General features: G+C 39.0%; 1 protein-coding gene across 1 annotated transcript; it reads right to left on the bottom strand.

The window, feature by feature from the left end:
* Nucleotides 1-1,777: 1,777 nt before the first annotated feature.
* LOC117306853 (ATP-binding cassette sub-family C member 9-like) lies at nucleotides 1,778-18,637 on the bottom strand. The gene is made up of 23 exons (XM_033791408.1): nucleotides 18,481-18,637; nucleotides 16,478-16,639; nucleotides 15,786-15,864; nucleotides 15,178-15,283; nucleotides 14,788-14,886; nucleotides 13,777-13,942; nucleotides 13,436-13,573; nucleotides 12,870-13,083; nucleotides 12,245-12,453; nucleotides 11,372-11,538; nucleotides 10,679-10,748; nucleotides 10,065-10,222; nucleotides 9,815-9,907; nucleotides 8,757-8,859; nucleotides 7,356-7,469; nucleotides 6,701-6,812; nucleotides 4,756-4,883; nucleotides 4,554-4,632; nucleotides 4,065-4,173; nucleotides 3,726-3,829; nucleotides 2,950-3,083; nucleotides 2,237-2,299; nucleotides 1,778-1,999 (listed from the first exon to the last, which is right to left on the bottom strand). The coding sequence occupies exons 1-23, from the start codon at nucleotides 18,628-18,630 to the stop codon at nucleotides 1,862-1,864; spliced, it is 2,895 nt and encodes a 964-aa protein (XP_033647299.1). The 5' UTR covers nucleotides 18,631-18,637; the 3' UTR covers nucleotides 1,778-1,861.
* Between the last annotated feature and the right edge of the window lie 219 nt (nucleotides 18,638-18,856).

Genomic DNA, 18,856 nt, shown 5'->3' with positions numbered 1-18,856 from the left:
GATGTCGCATCAACTGAAATAAACTCAGTTATTTGAAGCAGAATTATTACAAAACTGTTATTTAATATTGACGTTATCTTGATGTTTATGTTCATATATTGTAAATCCTTGGCCACAACAAAACCAATTATTGGTTCAGTGTATATGGGAACATGTTTGCAATTATGAAATTAAATTGAAATCCCTCAAACTGATGGCGGTAACATAACAAATCAGATAACAGAATATGAACCACTCGAAAAAAGAACGACAAACAATTAGAATATGAAAAAAATAAACCAGTGCAAAATTTAAACAACGTAAACAATTCCTGAGACAAATGGGTGCGGGCAAAGGGCATTAATCCCCCCGCCCTCATGCACCTCATTCCCATCTCAGCGTTTACCTATAGCCAACATGTGTAACCCCAAATCATGGCAATCACAACGTTGCATTTATTTACGCATTAAAAAAACCTAAATGTTATCCTTACTATTAAATAAAATAAGCTTCATAAAAAGCTAAATACAGTCTGAAGTTTTAGTGTTTTTAAGTTAACTTTATTGTGGACTTTGAAGAAAAGGTCCAATATATAACCATCCCTTACTGATTTGTCCAAAGACTGACACCAATGTCTCTCATAAAAACAACACCCAAACAGTCACATAGAAAGGTTTATTACCAAAGACCACACCAAAGCCACAAGAAACACCGGAAATAAGTTCAAATTTCCCGCACTCCCAACAACTCATTTTCGGTAATTTAAAAGATTAATTATGCAGAACAGTGCCAATTAATTGGCACAAAGTCGCTTTTTTCTCATACTCTTTTTGTAGTATCTCCTCCCAATCCCCCAACATGTTTTTTGTATTTTTTGTATTGACCATTGGTTTTGTTTTCCATCATGCAGCAAGGCTCGTCGTTTGTCAGTGCATCGACTTATCCCCTCCCCTTTCTAGCCAACAAGCATTTTTCTTCAAAACATAAGGAACCTTCGACATGTCCCGTCCCTATTCCATTAGTTTCTGTCCTACTTTTTCCAAACACACCCCTAGTAGAAAGAACTGTACATGACGCATCAGAAAATGCTCAAAGCTTGTCTTTATTGTTTCGCACTCGGCACAGTACAGCTTTGAAACTGACACTTTAGTAAGCTTTTTTACCTCTTCAGCATTTCCGGTTCCACAATGTTTTCTTTGCTTGTCCTTCAACAATACATTTCTTTGATGCATTAAACAAATCATCAAACTTGTTCGTACAATGGTCTCATCTACGACTTGCTCGCACACGGCCACATGATAAAACTTTACTCTTTCATTTGCAAACAAAATGTGTTAAAAACTGAAGTTTCCCCTGGAAAGGTATCCTTGTCCCTCTTGCTCCTCCTATTTGTTAAAAGGTCTGGTGCCATCACTGGTGCCGTTGCTTTACCACTGGGGTTGATTTTATGTTACATCGACTTTGGCTATACATGCAATCATTGTGTTTGAAATAGAATCATAACAAGAACTCGTTTTTCGATATCTAGTTATTTAGCTGCTTTACTTTTTTGTTGAAAAAGCGGCACTGAAATCTTTTGGTCCCAAAAATATCAGTTGGACATCTGAAAAATCGCCCTTTTAAAGACCTTCATATGGATTATTGTAAAGACAAAAAGGGGGGCCCAAACATTTTATAGGCCTATATATATAATGAGTAGGGTAGATGGCCTTAGCTTTTGATCCAAACCGGACCTTCTTCAGACGCATAAAACAAGTACAAACAAATACGTATATCCATTTATAGAAAAAGAGATGGGAAAGGGATTAAGGGAAGGACCCAGAAAGAAGCGGGAAAATTACCGCCAATCAAAGTTATTTAGTTATATAGTTATAGATTTTAGTTACTGGTTGGAGTTGACAAGTGAAGCAAATATACTATTGGGATTCTCGAGGAGGTTTTCTGGCGTATCATACTCCACTACCTTCCCGTCACTCAGCGTCAAGATGGTGTCAGAATCCAAAATGGTCGCCACTCGATGCTAGTACAAAAACAGAAATACAAATTTGTAAATAATTATATATTTACGAAGCATATCCAACAAGGGTGTTTTTCTATTTTATCATTTTCTTGCTGTTTTGGAGACCGAAGTTTTTCACAGTTTTTCGTTCTTATGTTCATGTTGGAATACACCTAAGTGATGATACTGATACTTGACAATCACCAAAACTATACCATGCCCAAGTGAATCGGAAAACTGTGTAATTTATTCACTTACTGCTATGGTCAGAACTGTGCAATCGGCGAAAACAGTTGCCACAACTTCTTGAAGAATCTTATCCTGTAAACAAACAAGATGCAAATGTTAGTTAATTAAACAAACAAAAATAACAGGCTTGGCTTATTGACGAGGCATACATTTCGTAGGGTGTAAGGATGCCATAACATTCTCCTCAACTTTGGCAACTTTGACAGCATTTCATAGACACTTTTCTCTGGAAAATTCAACATTAGCATGCACTTAATTATAATAAGTGAGCACTTTCAAACGAAACCACCCAAACTCCTTGGATGATTATTAAACACGTATGTTTCTATTTAATTAAATAAAAATCGCTGCGGTACCCGCTGCTGAGGATTCGACCTGTCTCTAGCGCTCGGTGGTCTATAGTGGTAAGACATTTGTATCTTGCAATGCAAAGGTCGTGGGTTCAAATCTCACCCGGTGCCTGCCACATTAACCGGGAATGTATTTAGTAATGAAGTACTTAATACACATCGGTGTAGGGTTTAAATCAAATTCTAAACTTCAGCCCCGGGTTGTGGACCCCAAATCACTTCATTTATTCCATGGGCCATATAAATTATTGCAAACTTATTTAAGAGCAGACCAACCAAGAACAAATTTTGTTCTTGAAAAGTCCTTATAATCAGTTTGCCAGAGGCCTTAGTATTACACAAAATCAACATCGTTTACACCTCCCTTCTCACCGTCTCAATATCTATGGATGCTGTAGCCTCATCCATGATGAGGATCCGAGAACGTCTCAAGAAAGCACGAGCCAAACAGAAGAGCTGCCGCTGACCGACGCTGAAATTCTCCCCACCCTCAGATACCTCCGAATCTGAAATGCGTCAACAAGAAGGTTGGTTCTGGTTTGCTTGTTCGACGGTGGTTCGACAGACTATGATTGATCAGGTCTTAAAACAGATCAAGTCTTTTTAAAGAAATTCTTGTAAAAAGCAACATTGTGTAACTTTTTACCCACTCTAAAGTTGACTAGGGGCCTACATGATTTCATTATTTATAAAGTAAAGTTTTCGGTCAGCAAAATCGACCTAATTTTGTTTACTCATGTCTCAAAAATTAGTAGAGCATTTGGGGCAAACTTTTTTCAAGGGAAGTTTTTTCAGCATGACCAGTTTTTATAACATGTAAGTTATGCGCATATCTAATAACATTAATGATTTTTCCATCACACCAATGTTATGCACACACTTTTACACTGTGCCAGGGTCCGGGCAGACCCACAAGGTAAAGTATCGCATTTACTCCAAATGCAATTTTTTGTTTTTGGTGGGCCTGAACAATAATTTTGCAATGGCTTTTTGTAAAAAAAAAAAAAAAAAAAAAAAAAAAAGACAAACAAAAAAGTTGGATCGCCTTCCTTTACTGGCTCTTTGCTGATCTTGGTCTCAGCTGTACCTCTAGCTATAGCCACAACCATCAGTGGCAGGAACCAAAACAGATTCATAGACTTTCTCACCTAGTCCCGCTGGCATCCTCTTCACTGTTTCCTTGAGCTGGGAGATCTCCAAACTGTTCCAGAGATCATTTTCTGATCTCCTGTTTTCAGGATCAAGATTGTATCTGGAGTTAAGAAGAGCCAACAGATATGTTAAATCATATTTATACTTTTCTTCATTCTGGATGTTCACAAGAATGAACGATTTGTTAGAAGCAAAGAAAGTGTTTTAAAAATTCCAATTATACTAAACATGATGAAAGAATACGTTGAAAAAATACTGATCTATATAAATAATTAAACAACTTTCAGAAAAAGTGGTTAATATTTTTAAAATGGTTCTTTCTAGAACTATATTACCTGATTGTGCCGTTGAATAAGATGGGATCTTGCGGGATGATTGCTATGCGTTGTCTTAGAGTGCTAAGAGGAACTTGGTTGATGTCCACGTCATCAATAAGAATACGACCTGGGATGAGATGAGAAAGGCTCACCTAGTCAGCTTATTTTTTCAGTCACTCAGTCTCACCGTCTCACAGTTGACCCTATATCATCCCAGAACAAACCCAAATAAACATAACAACGCAACCTAAACCAACCAATCCCAGTCCTGCCCAAATCACACCCACCCATCCTAACTACACACACACACATCAACCCAAACTGGGTTTTCCCACCGAACCTAATCAAATGGATGAACCTATCCCTACACACCTCAATCCAACTTTAACAAACCCACACAACCCAACACAACCCAACACAACCGGACCGATACCAAGTCAACCTCGAGCCCATTTTTGTAGACAGGGTCAAACAGAATGGGTGATGTTTCGTACACATCACATTTACCTTTGTAAGTGTCAATAATTCTGAAAAGTGCTAATGTAAGTGACGACTTTCCACTTCCCGTGCGACCACAGATCCCAACCTAAACACAAATTTAAAAAGAAAAAACAAAACACAATCAACCAAATCAAATCAAAAATGGCAAACTAGTTCAAACATAACTGCAAACATTGGGCAAGGAATAGAAGAAGTTTTGAAGACGCACCTTTTCTCCAGAGCGGAATTTGAGTGATATATTTTTAAGGACTGGTTCAAGCTCTGCTGCGTATCGAACTGAGATTCCTTGCATCGTGATTGCACCGTGCTTCGGCCAGTCAACAGAGGGCTCCGTACCTGTCAAAAAGATATTAAACAGAAGGTTAAACTTATATTTAACCCCATCTTGCAATTCCTATCATTATGTCTTCAATGTTTATTACTATATTTGTATTTCTGGTGATAAAACCAAGGACGCCTTTAAAATGTGAACTTAATCACTGTAGCTCGTACGCCCGAGGAAACCTGTACACAAAGAGCAAGTTCGAGTGGTTGACTACTGACCAGCAACGTACATGCGCAGTGACGCACTCACTCGAACGACTCATTTGGAAGTCTAGTCAACCTTCCGCCTTTTCGCTACAGTGTCATTGGTTTCCCTCTGCGCTTTACACATGTTAGTATGGAACATGCTGTTGGGACCAGTAAAGAAACCATGGGCTCGAGGTTGGTTCCAAAATAGTCGACCACAGTAGTCAACCAATGTTCGACCAGCCTGTATTCGAGTGCAAATGGTCAACCTTTAGTTAACAATAATTGTGCACACTCGAACTTGCTCAAGGCTGCTTGCTATGTGAACCAGAAACACTGGGGTAAACCCCCTACTCTTCAACAATATTTGGGGTTCTTTTACATCTACAAGTCCCAATACATGAGACCAATGGCTTTATTTCCCATCCGTAGAACAAAGCAATTATGGTAAAGGATACTGGGAACCAAACTCACACTCTGTTGACCAGAAACACCAGAGCATGAGTCTGGTGCTCTTATCCGCTCGGCCATGTTACTCAATATTTTTATTAGCTGATTATTTTCCTTGATTTCTGACTCGTTCATAATACCGCTGTACTCCTGATGACGTCGCAGTTTGTGTGGTACTGCATTTCCGACAGCTGAGCAATGGCTTTCCATTATGTAAAGTGGTTAAAAACAGTGACGTCATCAGTACAAATGTCTTTAAATAAGAGAATAAAAGGGTGGCAACTAGTTCTTTCACGGCCGTTTAAAACAGGCATGGTCGAATTGCCGTGTGATAAAAGCCAAAGGCGATGGCCATTATCACACGGCAATTCGACCATGCAGGGTTTAAAACGGCCGTGAAAGAACTAGGATAGCTACCCTGTTATTCCCATTCATAAATACCTTGTTGGTTAGGAAGGCGTATAAAGTATAAGAAACTCTGTCAAACTTATCCGTTTCCAACGTGCTTGAGTTATGTACGTTTGTACATGTACCTCCATGGTATGTACAACGTTCGTGTGTTGCATGCCTATTTTCGACAGTTTCCGGTTCCGTTCGTGCGCATACGCGTATAGTCTTGGTGCAACACGTTCTGGTTTTCATTTCACACACAACGCGGCCAACTCACCGACAGCGCCTGCAAAACCCGTAACAAGAAACGTCTTTCATCAAGACTAGCGCGGAGTATCCGCTCACAACCGGTTATAAACATTCGGGTCATTATCAAAGGTTTAAACTACCCCCACGTGACGCGCTCCCCACCAATAGTGTCATGGCCGAGCGGTTAAGGGCACCGGATTCAAGCACTGGTGTTTGATCAGCAGTGTATGGGTTCGGATCCCGGTCGTGAGACTTGCTACATCAAATTGAGGAGGAAGTGCTCTCTGCTCAACCGGCCAGGCTTCGAATTGATAATACCCAAACCTACATCCATATGGACTGTGAAAGAGGTAACCCTGTTTCAGCCCTAGGAGTAGGTGGCAACCGCCTCTGAAAAAAATAATTGTAGCCCACACCTTGAAGTGGCCTTCAGGCCTTGTGTGTCTGGCAACTTGCATAACAAAAAACAAAACAAAAACAAAATAGGAATAGCGAAACTGTCTGGGGTATTTATGAGGTTTTATTTTGACTAGAGTAATTATGTCACTTTTTACCTGCGTATGTTTCATTCGGTACTCCAATGTACTCCTTGATGCGCTCAATTGCATTCATAAGCATTTCAGTTTCGGCGGCAAAACGGATGGCGAAATTCATGAAAGTGCCGATCTGTAATGAAATGATGATTACATAACAAGGCAAGGGAGGTACCGGTAGCACTTATACAGACTAAATAATAACATAAAAACTGCTTGAGCTTTCGTAGCAGAAAAACCGCTTCATTATTTATTGCATCTAACGAAGAAGTTGTTGCTACGAAAGCTCATGCAGTTTTCTATATGTAATTAGCTAGTCTGTAAGTTCAACCGACCTCAAATTCTAGTTATGAAGTCTCCAAATCAAAATCGTGAAAAATTACTTCTTTCTTAAAAACCACGTCACTTCAGTGGGAGCCGTTTCTTACAATGTTTTATACTATCAACCACTCCAAATTACTCGTTACCAAAATAAAAAGTTTTATGCTAATAATTATTTTGAGTAATTACCAATAGTGTCCACTGCCTTTAACAGTTACACCACGGTTTCAAACTTGATATTTTGGAACCTAAGAGCGCGTTTTTTTGTTTTGTTTTCAAGTTGGGTACCCCAAAACCTAATCCAACTATAAGCCCATTCAACTTTTAAACCGTAAAATTTTCTAAAAAGATTTACCTGCATTATGTACGTACTGGCTAGACCGACTTTGCTTGGTTCAATGGAACCATTTATGGAACTAACGATTGTTCCTATTCCTACGACCAGCATACCAATCATTCCAATCATCTCCTAGAAAGACAACACAAAGATGAAAATAATAGTCTCAGAAAAGAAAAAAATCCCATATAATAATTGTTCGTTAAATTTAAATAAACTTAGTACTGCCCAATAAGCGACCAGATAGACATAATTTAACCTGATGTAAAAATGTGAACCTCCAAGAACTAAATTATTCATGAGCCTATCTCTAAAAGACACTCGCCCAATTAAAGCGAAGGAGAGCATAACTCATGAATATATATGACACCTGCTCACAACACGCATAAATAAAACCCGACGTATGAAGAAAATTATCTCACATTAAAGGAACACGATGCCTTGGATCGGACGAGTTGGTCTATGAAAGCGTTTGTAACCGTTTTTTTTTATAAAATGCGTATGGTTGGAAAGATGTTTTAAAAGTAGAATACAATGATCCACACAAGTTTGCCTCGAAATTGCGTGGTTTTCCTTTTACTGTGCAACCTAACATGGTCGGCCATTTATGGGAGTCAAAAATTTGACTCCCATAAATGGCCGACCTATGGGAGTCAAAAATTTGACTCCCATAAATGGCCGACCGCGTTAGTCGACGAGGTAAAAGGAAAACCGTGCAATTTCGAGGCATGTTTGTGTGGATCATTGTATTCTACTTTTACAACATCTTTCTAATCATATGCATTTTATACAAAACGGTTACAAACGCTTTTCGAAGACCAACTCGACCGATCCAAGGCAACGTGTTCCTTTAAAAGTAGTACAATGAACACAGTGCCCTAATAAAAAAAAATTATAACATTCAAAATTACTTACTAGCCCATATAGCAATATACTTCTGCTTTAAGCAGCTCTTTAAAATCGGCACCCAAGCATTAGGGATAAATACACACTCAATATTCATAAGCTTCGGATCCGACCAATCATAAAACAGAGTCATTGCATCAAACTACTTGATATGCATCGATTGTCACTTAAAATAACAAACCTGTGAAAATTTAGGCTCAATCGGTCATCGGAGTCAAGAGAAAATAACGGGAAAACCCACTCATTGTTTCCGCACGTTTCGCCGTGTCATGACACGTGTTTTAAATAAATCCATTATTCTCGATATCGAGAATTGATATTGTTTTATTGTTTTCTCAAAAAGTAGAGCATTTCATGGAGTAATTTTCATGAGAAGTCTTTTACCATTACCTTGTGTAAACCCTGTAAGTTATTCGTAAATCTGTGAACTTTAAAAAAAAATTCCTGTACCGAAAGTGTTCAATGGCTTTAGTATTCACATATTATTTGCAATTTTATGAAGTTTTGCCTTACCAGTCGAAGACCATTCCATCGATGTGTTGATTGAAGGTACAGGAACGTCATGTTGTTGACGTTTAATTTCTTCATAAGGGCATGGTAGAACCGACCCTGGTCTCTACAATTATGAATAAATATTATCATGCAATAGAAATACAAGAATGGGATTTGCAATATACAAAGGCCATAGTTCATTTTACATACAGAAAAAGTCCGCCCCAAAAATATAAATGCAAGAAAATTATATGATAGTTTAGTGACACCTTATTTAAAACAGTACAGTAAACGTGATTTCAATTTGACTACCTTTATGGAGTGCGAGTACAAAACAAACAAATTATGGTAACCGAAGTGTCCATGAACCTTTTTTCTTTAAGGCTTCGATTTCTTTTTTGCTCATTTTTACTCTGTACTTTTGCTTAACATTTTTCTTTGCAAGTTTATAACTGTTTGTTTTTATTTTTTTTTTATTTTAAAACTGATGCGCCCATGAACAGGCTGGATTGTACTGTAGATAGTAAAATAATATAAGTTAAATTAATTATTAGTTAATACAGGGGAATTCTAAAGACCGGGGTGCTCCACAGGGAATTTTGTATATATACACATTGTTTGGTTGGTTCGTAAAGACAAAGAAAATGTAAGTAATCTATGTCTCCACTTGGATGCAGAACATGGACTTGGACTTATGCTGTGCAATTTTGTTATCTCACATATTGTTTGGGTGTGCATTGAAATGTATTTCCTCCTAAATCCGTTGATGTGAGATTCCATTTCAGCAGAAATTGTAGCCTATGACATGAAACCTTATTGTGTTAAGCCTTCAGATTTCTTCTGTTCAGTTGATCGGGACCGACTGTCATACAGGCCTAACTTTGGAAGCCCTTTGACAAAACTGCAGCAAAACTTGTATTTTTGAAAGAAAAGTTGTCACATGTATAAATAAGTAAACATTCACATTAAAAAGTGGTTGGGGGAACAAAAAAAGGAAAATAAAAAAATATGTAGATATGCTGGAACCATAGAGCTATTATAAAGAACTTATTATATAGCTCTATGGATGGAACATTTACCTGTAAGCCCGTATTGTTGGTAGACCACTCAGAGTTTCCGAGAAGTGGGCAAATATTGGAGACTTGGTTACGCTGTCTAAACGCTGTAGAGACCTGATGGGAAAATGAGAAAAATACACAGATCTTAATAGCGCCTTATTGGGCGTATCAAAGCGCACGTTACTATAAAGCTTTTTTTTTATTTTTTTATTTTTTTATTTATTTATTTATTTTTTTTTTTTTTGGGGGGGGGCATCCTCAGCCAACCTACCTTGACGATGTGACGTAGAACCTGGCCAGGGCAAACCCACACACCAGCATTGGAACAACGAAGAGAATGAAGATTGGCAATACAATACAGTTCACCACAACGCCACTGAAATACCCAACGGTGAAGAAAATCGTGGTATCCATGCTTTGAAAAAGTTTCTAGAAATAAAGAGACGAAAAAATACAAAATCTCTTTTGAATATTTCATGCACTCCCCAACGTGCATGATATTTCCGAAGTGGTTGTAATCTACCTCCCACGCTGTACATCTGTCCCAAAATTGTCATGATAAATCATTCCCATTATGTGAAAACTTTCTTTCTTTTCCCTTTCCACTTTAAGCATTTTCCTGAAGCGTACTTTCTATAATTAAAGTTTTCTTTCTTCAACAGTGTACTGAGGTTGTTGTATGTTGTGCTCTTAATGAACATTAGTTGATAAAGTTGGTTTATAGTTGGACTTGCAATGGGCCTTTGGTCGGACCCTACACAATAATCAGAACATTCAATAATCTTTTAACTCTTGAAGAGATTTTAGCTCATTTTGTACGACTTTGTGGCACATCAATCAAATACAAAATAATCTAAAACATAATTTTCAACCCTGTGTTCTTACCATGTCCATGATATTTGTATCACTTGATAAGCGGTTCAGAATGCGTCCTAACGGTGTAGTGTCAAAAAATCTGCCAACAATTTTTCAAAAGAATTACTAGGTGAGTAAAGAGTACAAAAGCATATACAGCCAGTATATTCTTCATTGAATATGCATAAAAAAATAATTCTCAATTTTAAGAAAGGGTTTTTATTAGTTTATAGAAATTAAAGTTAAATCAGAAAAACGTTTAAATATTACACAAGTAAGTACAATGCGTTATAGAAAGAGCAGCGGAAGTTGAAAAGTTAACGAACAAGTTTAGATATTGAAAGCCAATAATAAATAAAACAACAAGAAAGCTTGGTGATTGGGAACGGACAAAAGATTAAAATAAATATTGAAATGAGTTACCATAGGTCAGTGTCTACATTCGAAAGAAATACAGGTTCTTACTAATAGTGTAGCTTTACCGGTGTTTGTAAAAGAATGGTGTTTATATCCAAAATAAATACCGGTAAATAAGTATCGATGTGAACGGGAAACCTTTGATGACACTAGATAGCAGCAGACTTAACATATGTGCTCGTGCTCAGAACTTCGTAAGCGAGAGTAAGAAATCTGGTAAGCGCTGCCACCAAGCGGTTCAAAGTCTCCCATTGTGTAGCAACAAAGTGGAGTTTGATAATTGTCCTCTAACATGAATTGTTTTACCTCATAGAGCAACGTGTTACGTTTTGAAGCATGGTTATGTGCAGTTTCTTGGACGCAATGTACGCACCGACTGCAATGGACACGCAACCCACTAATATAGACATCACACCCGCAAGAGAGAGACCAGCGTAGCCTGCTATGTAGTAGGATAGTGGTTCCTTCGTGGACTGGTATCCGGCAAAATAAACAACATAAATAGTTACGGGTAGAATTTGAATCTTTGCTTTATGATGGGTTTACAATTCACCAAGTGTCACCAATAAGCATTATAAGCATCTCTACGGTAAACACCTCCGATACTCCACTTTGTGCCCGTAGTTAAATACACTGGACGCTATTGGTATTTTTATTTTACTCAAAATAATTGTTAGCACAAAAACTTACTTGGTAACGAGCAACGAAAAGCTGTTGATAGTACACAAAGTTGTGTGCTTTCAGATGCTTGATTTCGAGATCTCAAAATCTAATCCTGAGGTCTCGAAATCAAATTCGTGGAAAATTGTTTCTTTCTCAAAAACTACGTTGCTTCAGAGGGAGCCGTTTCCCACAATGTTTTATACTATCAACAGCTCTCCATTACTCTTTACCAAGTAAGGTTTTATGCTAATAACTATTCTGAGTCATTACCAATAGTGTCCACTGCCTTAAAAGTGGTAAGAAGGCTCTTCGAAAGATCGCATTAAAAGATCCAAGAAGCCTATGAACAATTTAAAAGAACTAAGATTAAAAACGTGTTCTTGTAAGATGTTCCAATGACATCGTTGGCTTGTTCTATGACACACTGTACACTCTGTTACAACATCACCTCTCCGTTGCAAACTATTGGTGGCGCACTTTATCGGTCATTCTATACTGACTACTCTGCAAAATTACATTGTCTGCAGAGATGCCTGCCTCGGACCAAGACGACAGCCAGAAATTGGTGCCAGCCGTGAAGGCGCCATGTGCAATGTAGCCGAATATTGACGAAATTGACATGAACCAAGTCATGGCATGAAAGTAGAAGAGATACACTTTGTAAGACACGGAACCTTTTTCCATCTCCTCTTGCTCAATCAGTGTTGCTCCTTTCGGAATAGACACTAAAATAAAGAAGCAAAAAGAAATCTTGAAATTCAATGAATTGATAGAAAAGTATGGTTCCACTGGGTCCAAATTTATTGTGGTGACACTTGACGCGGAAGTCTGGACTTACACAGAAAACCACAGTAATTTCCGCCTTGAATTTGAGCCAAAGTATAGCTTATTTTTATTTTGAAACTTAAATAAAATAGAAGATGCCTACCACATAATGTTTCACCGTGATTTGACATTAAAAAAAAGACTTACTGAAACATTAGCCTTGATACCAATGTTATGTGATGTCATGCTAGAAGTTGACAGATAATGATTTAAGTGTGTGCGGGTTCTTATTCATATAATGAGCAAATATCACACTTTTGATTTTTTGTTATGAAGTGCCTGGTTTGGGCAAAGGCGTATCAAATACCGTTCTCACCTGATTCTCTCGACAGTTCTCTCGAGATCTGTTTCCGAAACACCATTTCCCGCTCGTCTTCCGACAGTCCCCGGCGGGTTTCTTCCAACTCCGTTTCGGATTCAGTCGCCGTCTTGACAGCTTGTTGATATTCGTTGTAAAGATCTGGAGTCTCATCCACAATGTCTTGAAGGGTTCCTTGGTGAGCTATACGTCCCTCCTTCATCACGATGATCTGGAATCAACGATAAAGTCTTACTGGATGAATACATTTTGTGTTTTCACATGCACAATCTCCGAGCTTGGCCACAACAAAACTTGGAAAGTAACATCCTTTTCAGTGGTGGAGTGTGTTTACATTGAATAACTTGGGTTATTAAACTTAATGGATGAGCATTTGTATTGGGCATTCAGCAGCACTGCTGGCTTGTGCATGATCCAATTAAGTCCACCGTTTGGAAAAGCAATTACATTAAAATAACAGGTATTAGTTGTCAGACGAAAAGGATGTGTCTTTTTTTAGCCACTTTCGGAGCGTTCCCGTCATTATACAAATTTAGGTGGAGGTACCTACGATAGAATCTTACCTTCTGAGCATGGTGGAGGTATTGTAATTGATGCGTTACCAAGACGACAGTTTGCTTATTACGTAGCAAAGTGCCCACGATAGCTTTCTGGAAGACATGTGATCCAACATGGACGTCTAAAGCAGACAGTGGATCATCCTATTACATAAGACGAAAAATGGTATAACTAATAATCGTCATTTTTATGAAGTTAGATATTTTCCCAAATCAGTTGGTTTTGGTGACATATCTTTGAATGACAGTTTTTTTAAACCTTTGAACTTTCCTGAACGACTCTTAGTCAAGATTTGTTGTTTGTTTTGTTGTGTCTCAAGATATTCATCAAGTTAACTCTGACCTACCAAGATGACGATATCTCTGCCCGAGTAGACCGTCCTAGCCACGCTAATCCTCTGCTTCTGTCCACCGCTCAGGTTAATCCCCTTCTCTCCAATCTCAGTCTGGTCTCCTCCTGGTAAGATATCAATGTCTGGTTTCATGGCACACACATCAATGGTCTTCTTGTATCTGTAGTAAAAAAGACGTCGGGATACCATTCTTTTACACAATATTGTTTAGTTATGAAACATAAACTTATATCGAATATCAAATGCCACTTTAGCATTGAGCAGGGTAGATTTAAAGACACTGGACGCGTTTGGGTATTGTAAAAGACCAGTCTTCTCACTTGGTGTATCTCAAAATATGCCCAAAATATTAACCTGTGAAAATTTGAACTCAATTGGACGTCAAAGTTGTGAGAAAATAATAGGAGAAAAACATCCTTGTCACACGAAGTTGTCTGTTTTCAGATGCTTGATTTCGGGACCTCAAGTCTAGGTTCGAGGTCTCGAAATCAAATTCAAATATTAAAGTGGAAAATTATTTCTTTCTCGAAAACTACGTTACTTCACATGGGTGGGAGCCATTTCTTACAATGTTTTATCCTCGGCAGCTCTCCATTGCTTGTAACCAAGTAAGTTTTTATGCTAACAATTATTTTGAGTAATTATCATTAGTGTCCAGTGCCTTTTATAATATACAATTATATCCAGACAATTTCTTATTCAGTATACTGACATACAACCGACACCAAGTATTGCTTTTGTACATCGTTGCAAACATAAGAGTGCTTTCTGACCCTGAGGGGAATAAAACCTCCACATGTTCTCCTCGGTGGGATTCGAACCCATGATCCAATACATTCTATAGTGCAGCAGCTTATACCGCGTGTGCCACGAGACGAACCCAATACAGGCTGTACTGGGGAGAGTGCGGAGTAGCCTTGGAGGACCAACTGACCAGGATTGGCGAGGTGGTGTTTTCGTAATTTCCCCGCCCTCATCTCACATAAGAATAAGACAGTATCTTACTGTTTTGTGTCCAAACTTTCACCGAACAGGACATTGTCTTGTAATGTTGCGTTGATCAGCCATGCTTTCTGCGCGGCGTATGCGATGGATCCCTTGGTCCTGCAAAAACAATACATTATTTACAACAAGTGAGCATCTACCTCACTGGTACTAGTGAGCAGTTTTAACTAGACACAGACATCATAAAACGACACAACAATTTGTTGCCATTTGATAAACTAAAAATGCTTATTAAGTTTACATCTTTGTGAGCATAATTAGCCTACAAAAAACCCAGACTCGAAACCTAAATCGTGCCAAGTCGAGAGATTCGGCAACTCGCCCGGTCGGTCGAAGCTATATTAAAATACCGTTTATTCGGACTCTGCCTAGTTGAAAGTCGCCACTTACCTACTAAACTGCACACTGCCGGACAATGTGGTCATCTCGCCCTGCATAGCGGACACCAGGGACGACTTGCCGCTTCCAACGGCTCCAATAATTATGGTCAGCTCACCTGGGGAAGATATCTTACTAAGCTAGAGACACATGTTTTTTGTTAGAATTGTTCTACACAAATGTTTTTCCTGTGCGCCATTTTGGAATTTCAAAATGTACACAAATGAATTAACTCTCAAAATGGTGAACATGTTAGACGCGCAATGTGTGTGGAGGGCCAATAAGTCAATACACCCCTTGTAATCAACACCTCCATTGGACCAGTATACCGTATCCCGTAAACTGTACTCCATTGGACCATGATTGGACCAGTCAACCGTATCCCGTGTTCTATGAAAACCTCTCCTGGGAGATTCTGTCCTACGTGGGAATTTAACCTGGGCTGGAGGAGAATGATTCAAAAGAGGGCGCTATCAGAAGAAGTTTGTTACAGAGAGGGGGGGGGGGGCACACATGATCTCCGGGGGACAAAATCTCCTGTCATACCGGCAGCCTAGTTTTCGTTAGTGTTAGTCTTCCTACCCTGGAAGAAGAACAGCTCTAGTATTCACTACTTTTACCTGCCGGTATGTCAACGTTGATGTTTGAAAGGATTGGCCTCTTGCTATTCTTGTCCCAGGTGAAGTTGCCATCTGTAATCTGGAGGTACAAACCAGAAGGAGTTGTTCTTTAACTAATTAATTAACACATAGAACAGTCGTTGGGGGAATTCCCGGTACCTTTCGGTCGTTCAGCATGACAGAGGTAATTCTATTTACAAACCAGCAGGATTGTTCTTTAATGAGTTCATTAATACATATAACAGTCGTTGGTATAGTTAAACGACAGTTGTTATTGTACGATTCGTAAAAATAACAGGAAAAAAACAGCTTATAGCCAACAATGTGTCGTTTACAAATATTAAATAAATACTAATCAAAGTATCAGCAATTAGAAATAGTTTTGAAGAAATTATTTAAAAACGCAAATTTGTGACAGCACAATACTCAAAAATTGTGTTTAAATAGGAACAGGTCACTTTTGTCTTGAGACTGTATTTCAGTTGAAGAAAAACATCATTTTGCAATCATCCAATATGGCTAACATTCCAGCTATTATTAAAATATTGTTTAACTTTCAAAGTTTGTTAAGGTTCAAGATCGTTGTACCTTACTGAAAAATCTAGAGCTTACGAATCGAAAAAGGAGATGTAAATACGATCGTGGTTGCTGAAAAACAGAAAAGGCAAACTGATAGAATTTGCAATGTTTACCTTAATGGCAACTGATCGAGGCACATGACTGAGTTTGGTTGTGTGAGTAATCCCATACTTAATGGAACGCTTTGATACCACCACCTTTGGTAATATGCTCGACGTTTCATCCACTTCATCTATGTGGTTGTCATCGTAGCCGTTCTCGTTGTGACGACCAACCTTTGAAATGATAATAGAGAAGCTTGAGCTGTGATCAAACCAGCAACATTGCGAGTTAGTCAGTTCATTCATGGTTAGTTGACAATCGATGTGTGTTTATTTTCACCTAATGCACATTGTGTCGATTTTATAGTACTGTATGGTTGTCTTACGTTTCACCAAACTGGATGATTTAATAGATGTTAAATTTGCATCGGGGATACAGAATATTATTTTTGGTATTTACCCAATCATATACACCGATGTGTGTTAGTACTGTATAGTCAGTATACTTACCCGAGTTCTGTGACAAAAAATCACTCGGGTGGGATTCGAGCCCACGACCCTTGCTACTCCAGAGCAGTGTCATACCAACTTAGACCATCGAGATTGCCCGGTGGCAAAACTGGATGAATACAAAACACGGGCGTACTTTGACATGGGGTGGGTGAGCAGAAGATATGCATGGAATGAATCCAACTAAAAAGGACAAAGACTCATCATTCTGGTCGTCAGACCAAACAAAGGAGGGAGAGGTTTAGAAATAGAGGGGGAGTTTATAAAAAAAAATTCTCGATATGGGGCAGGTGTTCCGCCAATTGTGCCTTTATTGTGTGCTTGGAATCTCAAGAATTCTTTGGAGGATTTGTTGTAAGGTTGGGGATACTTCTGTACAGGAATAAAGTACTGCACCAAAATGTTGTAAGGGACTGAGTGTTTGACCCTAGCAGAGTCTTTTTTTCGAACGCTAAAGGCCGAGTCAAGGCCCGGTCGCACATGCCCTGATAACGGGATCGAAAACGAAAACAATAAAAATGCACGCCCTCGATTGGTTGAATAGCTCTATGCAGAATATACGCCAACTAGTTCTCAGCCACTTGACTGTGAACGTGAACAACACAACATTTAAGCCATCTCAAACAGTGCGACATTTAGGCGTCTTTTTCGACAGCTCCATGACAATGAGCACACACGTCACACGTACATGCAAGTCCACCAACTATCACATCAGAAACATCTCCAAAATACGCAAATATATTGACACAAACACATGCCACGCTGCTGCCAGAGCCCTTGTGTTGTCTAGACTGGATTATTGTAACTCTCTCCTCAATGGTATTAAGCAAGCTGACATTGACCGTCTACAAAGGCTCCAAAACAATGCTGCACGTATCATTTTCTTGCAACCCAAATACACACACGCATCCACTCTTCTCAAACAATTACACTGGTTACCAGTTAAACAACGCATCACCTTCAAAACATCAGTGAACATGCACAAAGCACTCTCTAACGTACTTCCACAATACCTTACACAGAGTCGCTAAATTTCAACAAACCTGGCCGGAGTGGGCTCCGCTCCGGCCAGAATCTAACAATCACTCGCACACACAAAATGGCAGGGGACCGGTCCTTTTCAGTCGCTGGTCCCCGGTGCTGGAACGCCCTACCAAGTCATATTCGGAACACCAACACACTCCAGACATTCAAGAGTAAATTAAAAACACAGCTATTCTCATAATCGTCTTTTCTGTAGCACTCTTCCAGCGCATTGAATTTTGTAAAATGCGCTTTATAAGTCTCGTTTATTATTATTATTATTATAACTAAGCGAGGGCGTGCGTTTTTATCGTTCTCGTTTTCGTTCTCGTTATCGGGGCCTGTGTGACCGGGATTTAAATGTCCAGACAAATAGTGTTGAAGTATGAGATACCCTCTGCCCCGTCGGGCCTGGATGATTGCCTGACACACGATTGTTTTGCCGGTGCAACCAACGGGCTCACGCATGTCTTGGGACGTGTGTGTGGTATCAAGAGTTTTGAATTAGAAACATTTTGTGATGCTGAAATGAATCTACTCACGTAATCATTATCCATGCCGTGGTCGGTGTTCTTATAATCTCTTTCCCGCCAGTCGTTTCCCGCGCTTTGCATTTCAACCTCCTGCGCCATAAAGAATCGCTGCAGTCGTGCAGTGCTGATTATACCATTAACGAGGTGCGTGGTTATCATTGGTAACATGAAAAGGGGACCAGTCATTAGGTTGAACAACGCCAAGGCCGAGAAAGACTTATCGGGTGTGAGATCTTCACCGCTGAGGGCGGGGTAAGTCCCAAATGTCTGCCGCAGAAAACAAAAGGACACAAACAAGCGTTAATGAGGCTTTTGGGTTATGGTTATTATAAATTCTACTTTTTTTTTTTAAGATTGTAATTATAGGTCTACGTGCTTTGAAACA

Source organism: Asterias rubens, chromosome 2, assembly GCF_902459465.1.
Source record: "Asterias rubens chromosome 2, eAstRub1.3, whole genome shotgun sequence".
NCBI classification, from domain to species: Eukaryota; Metazoa; Echinodermata; class Asteroidea; order Forcipulatida; family Asteriidae; genus Asterias; species Asterias rubens.
The sequence above is the reverse complement of the archived record's forward strand: the minus strand, read 5'-3'. Positions and strand labels throughout refer to the sequence as shown.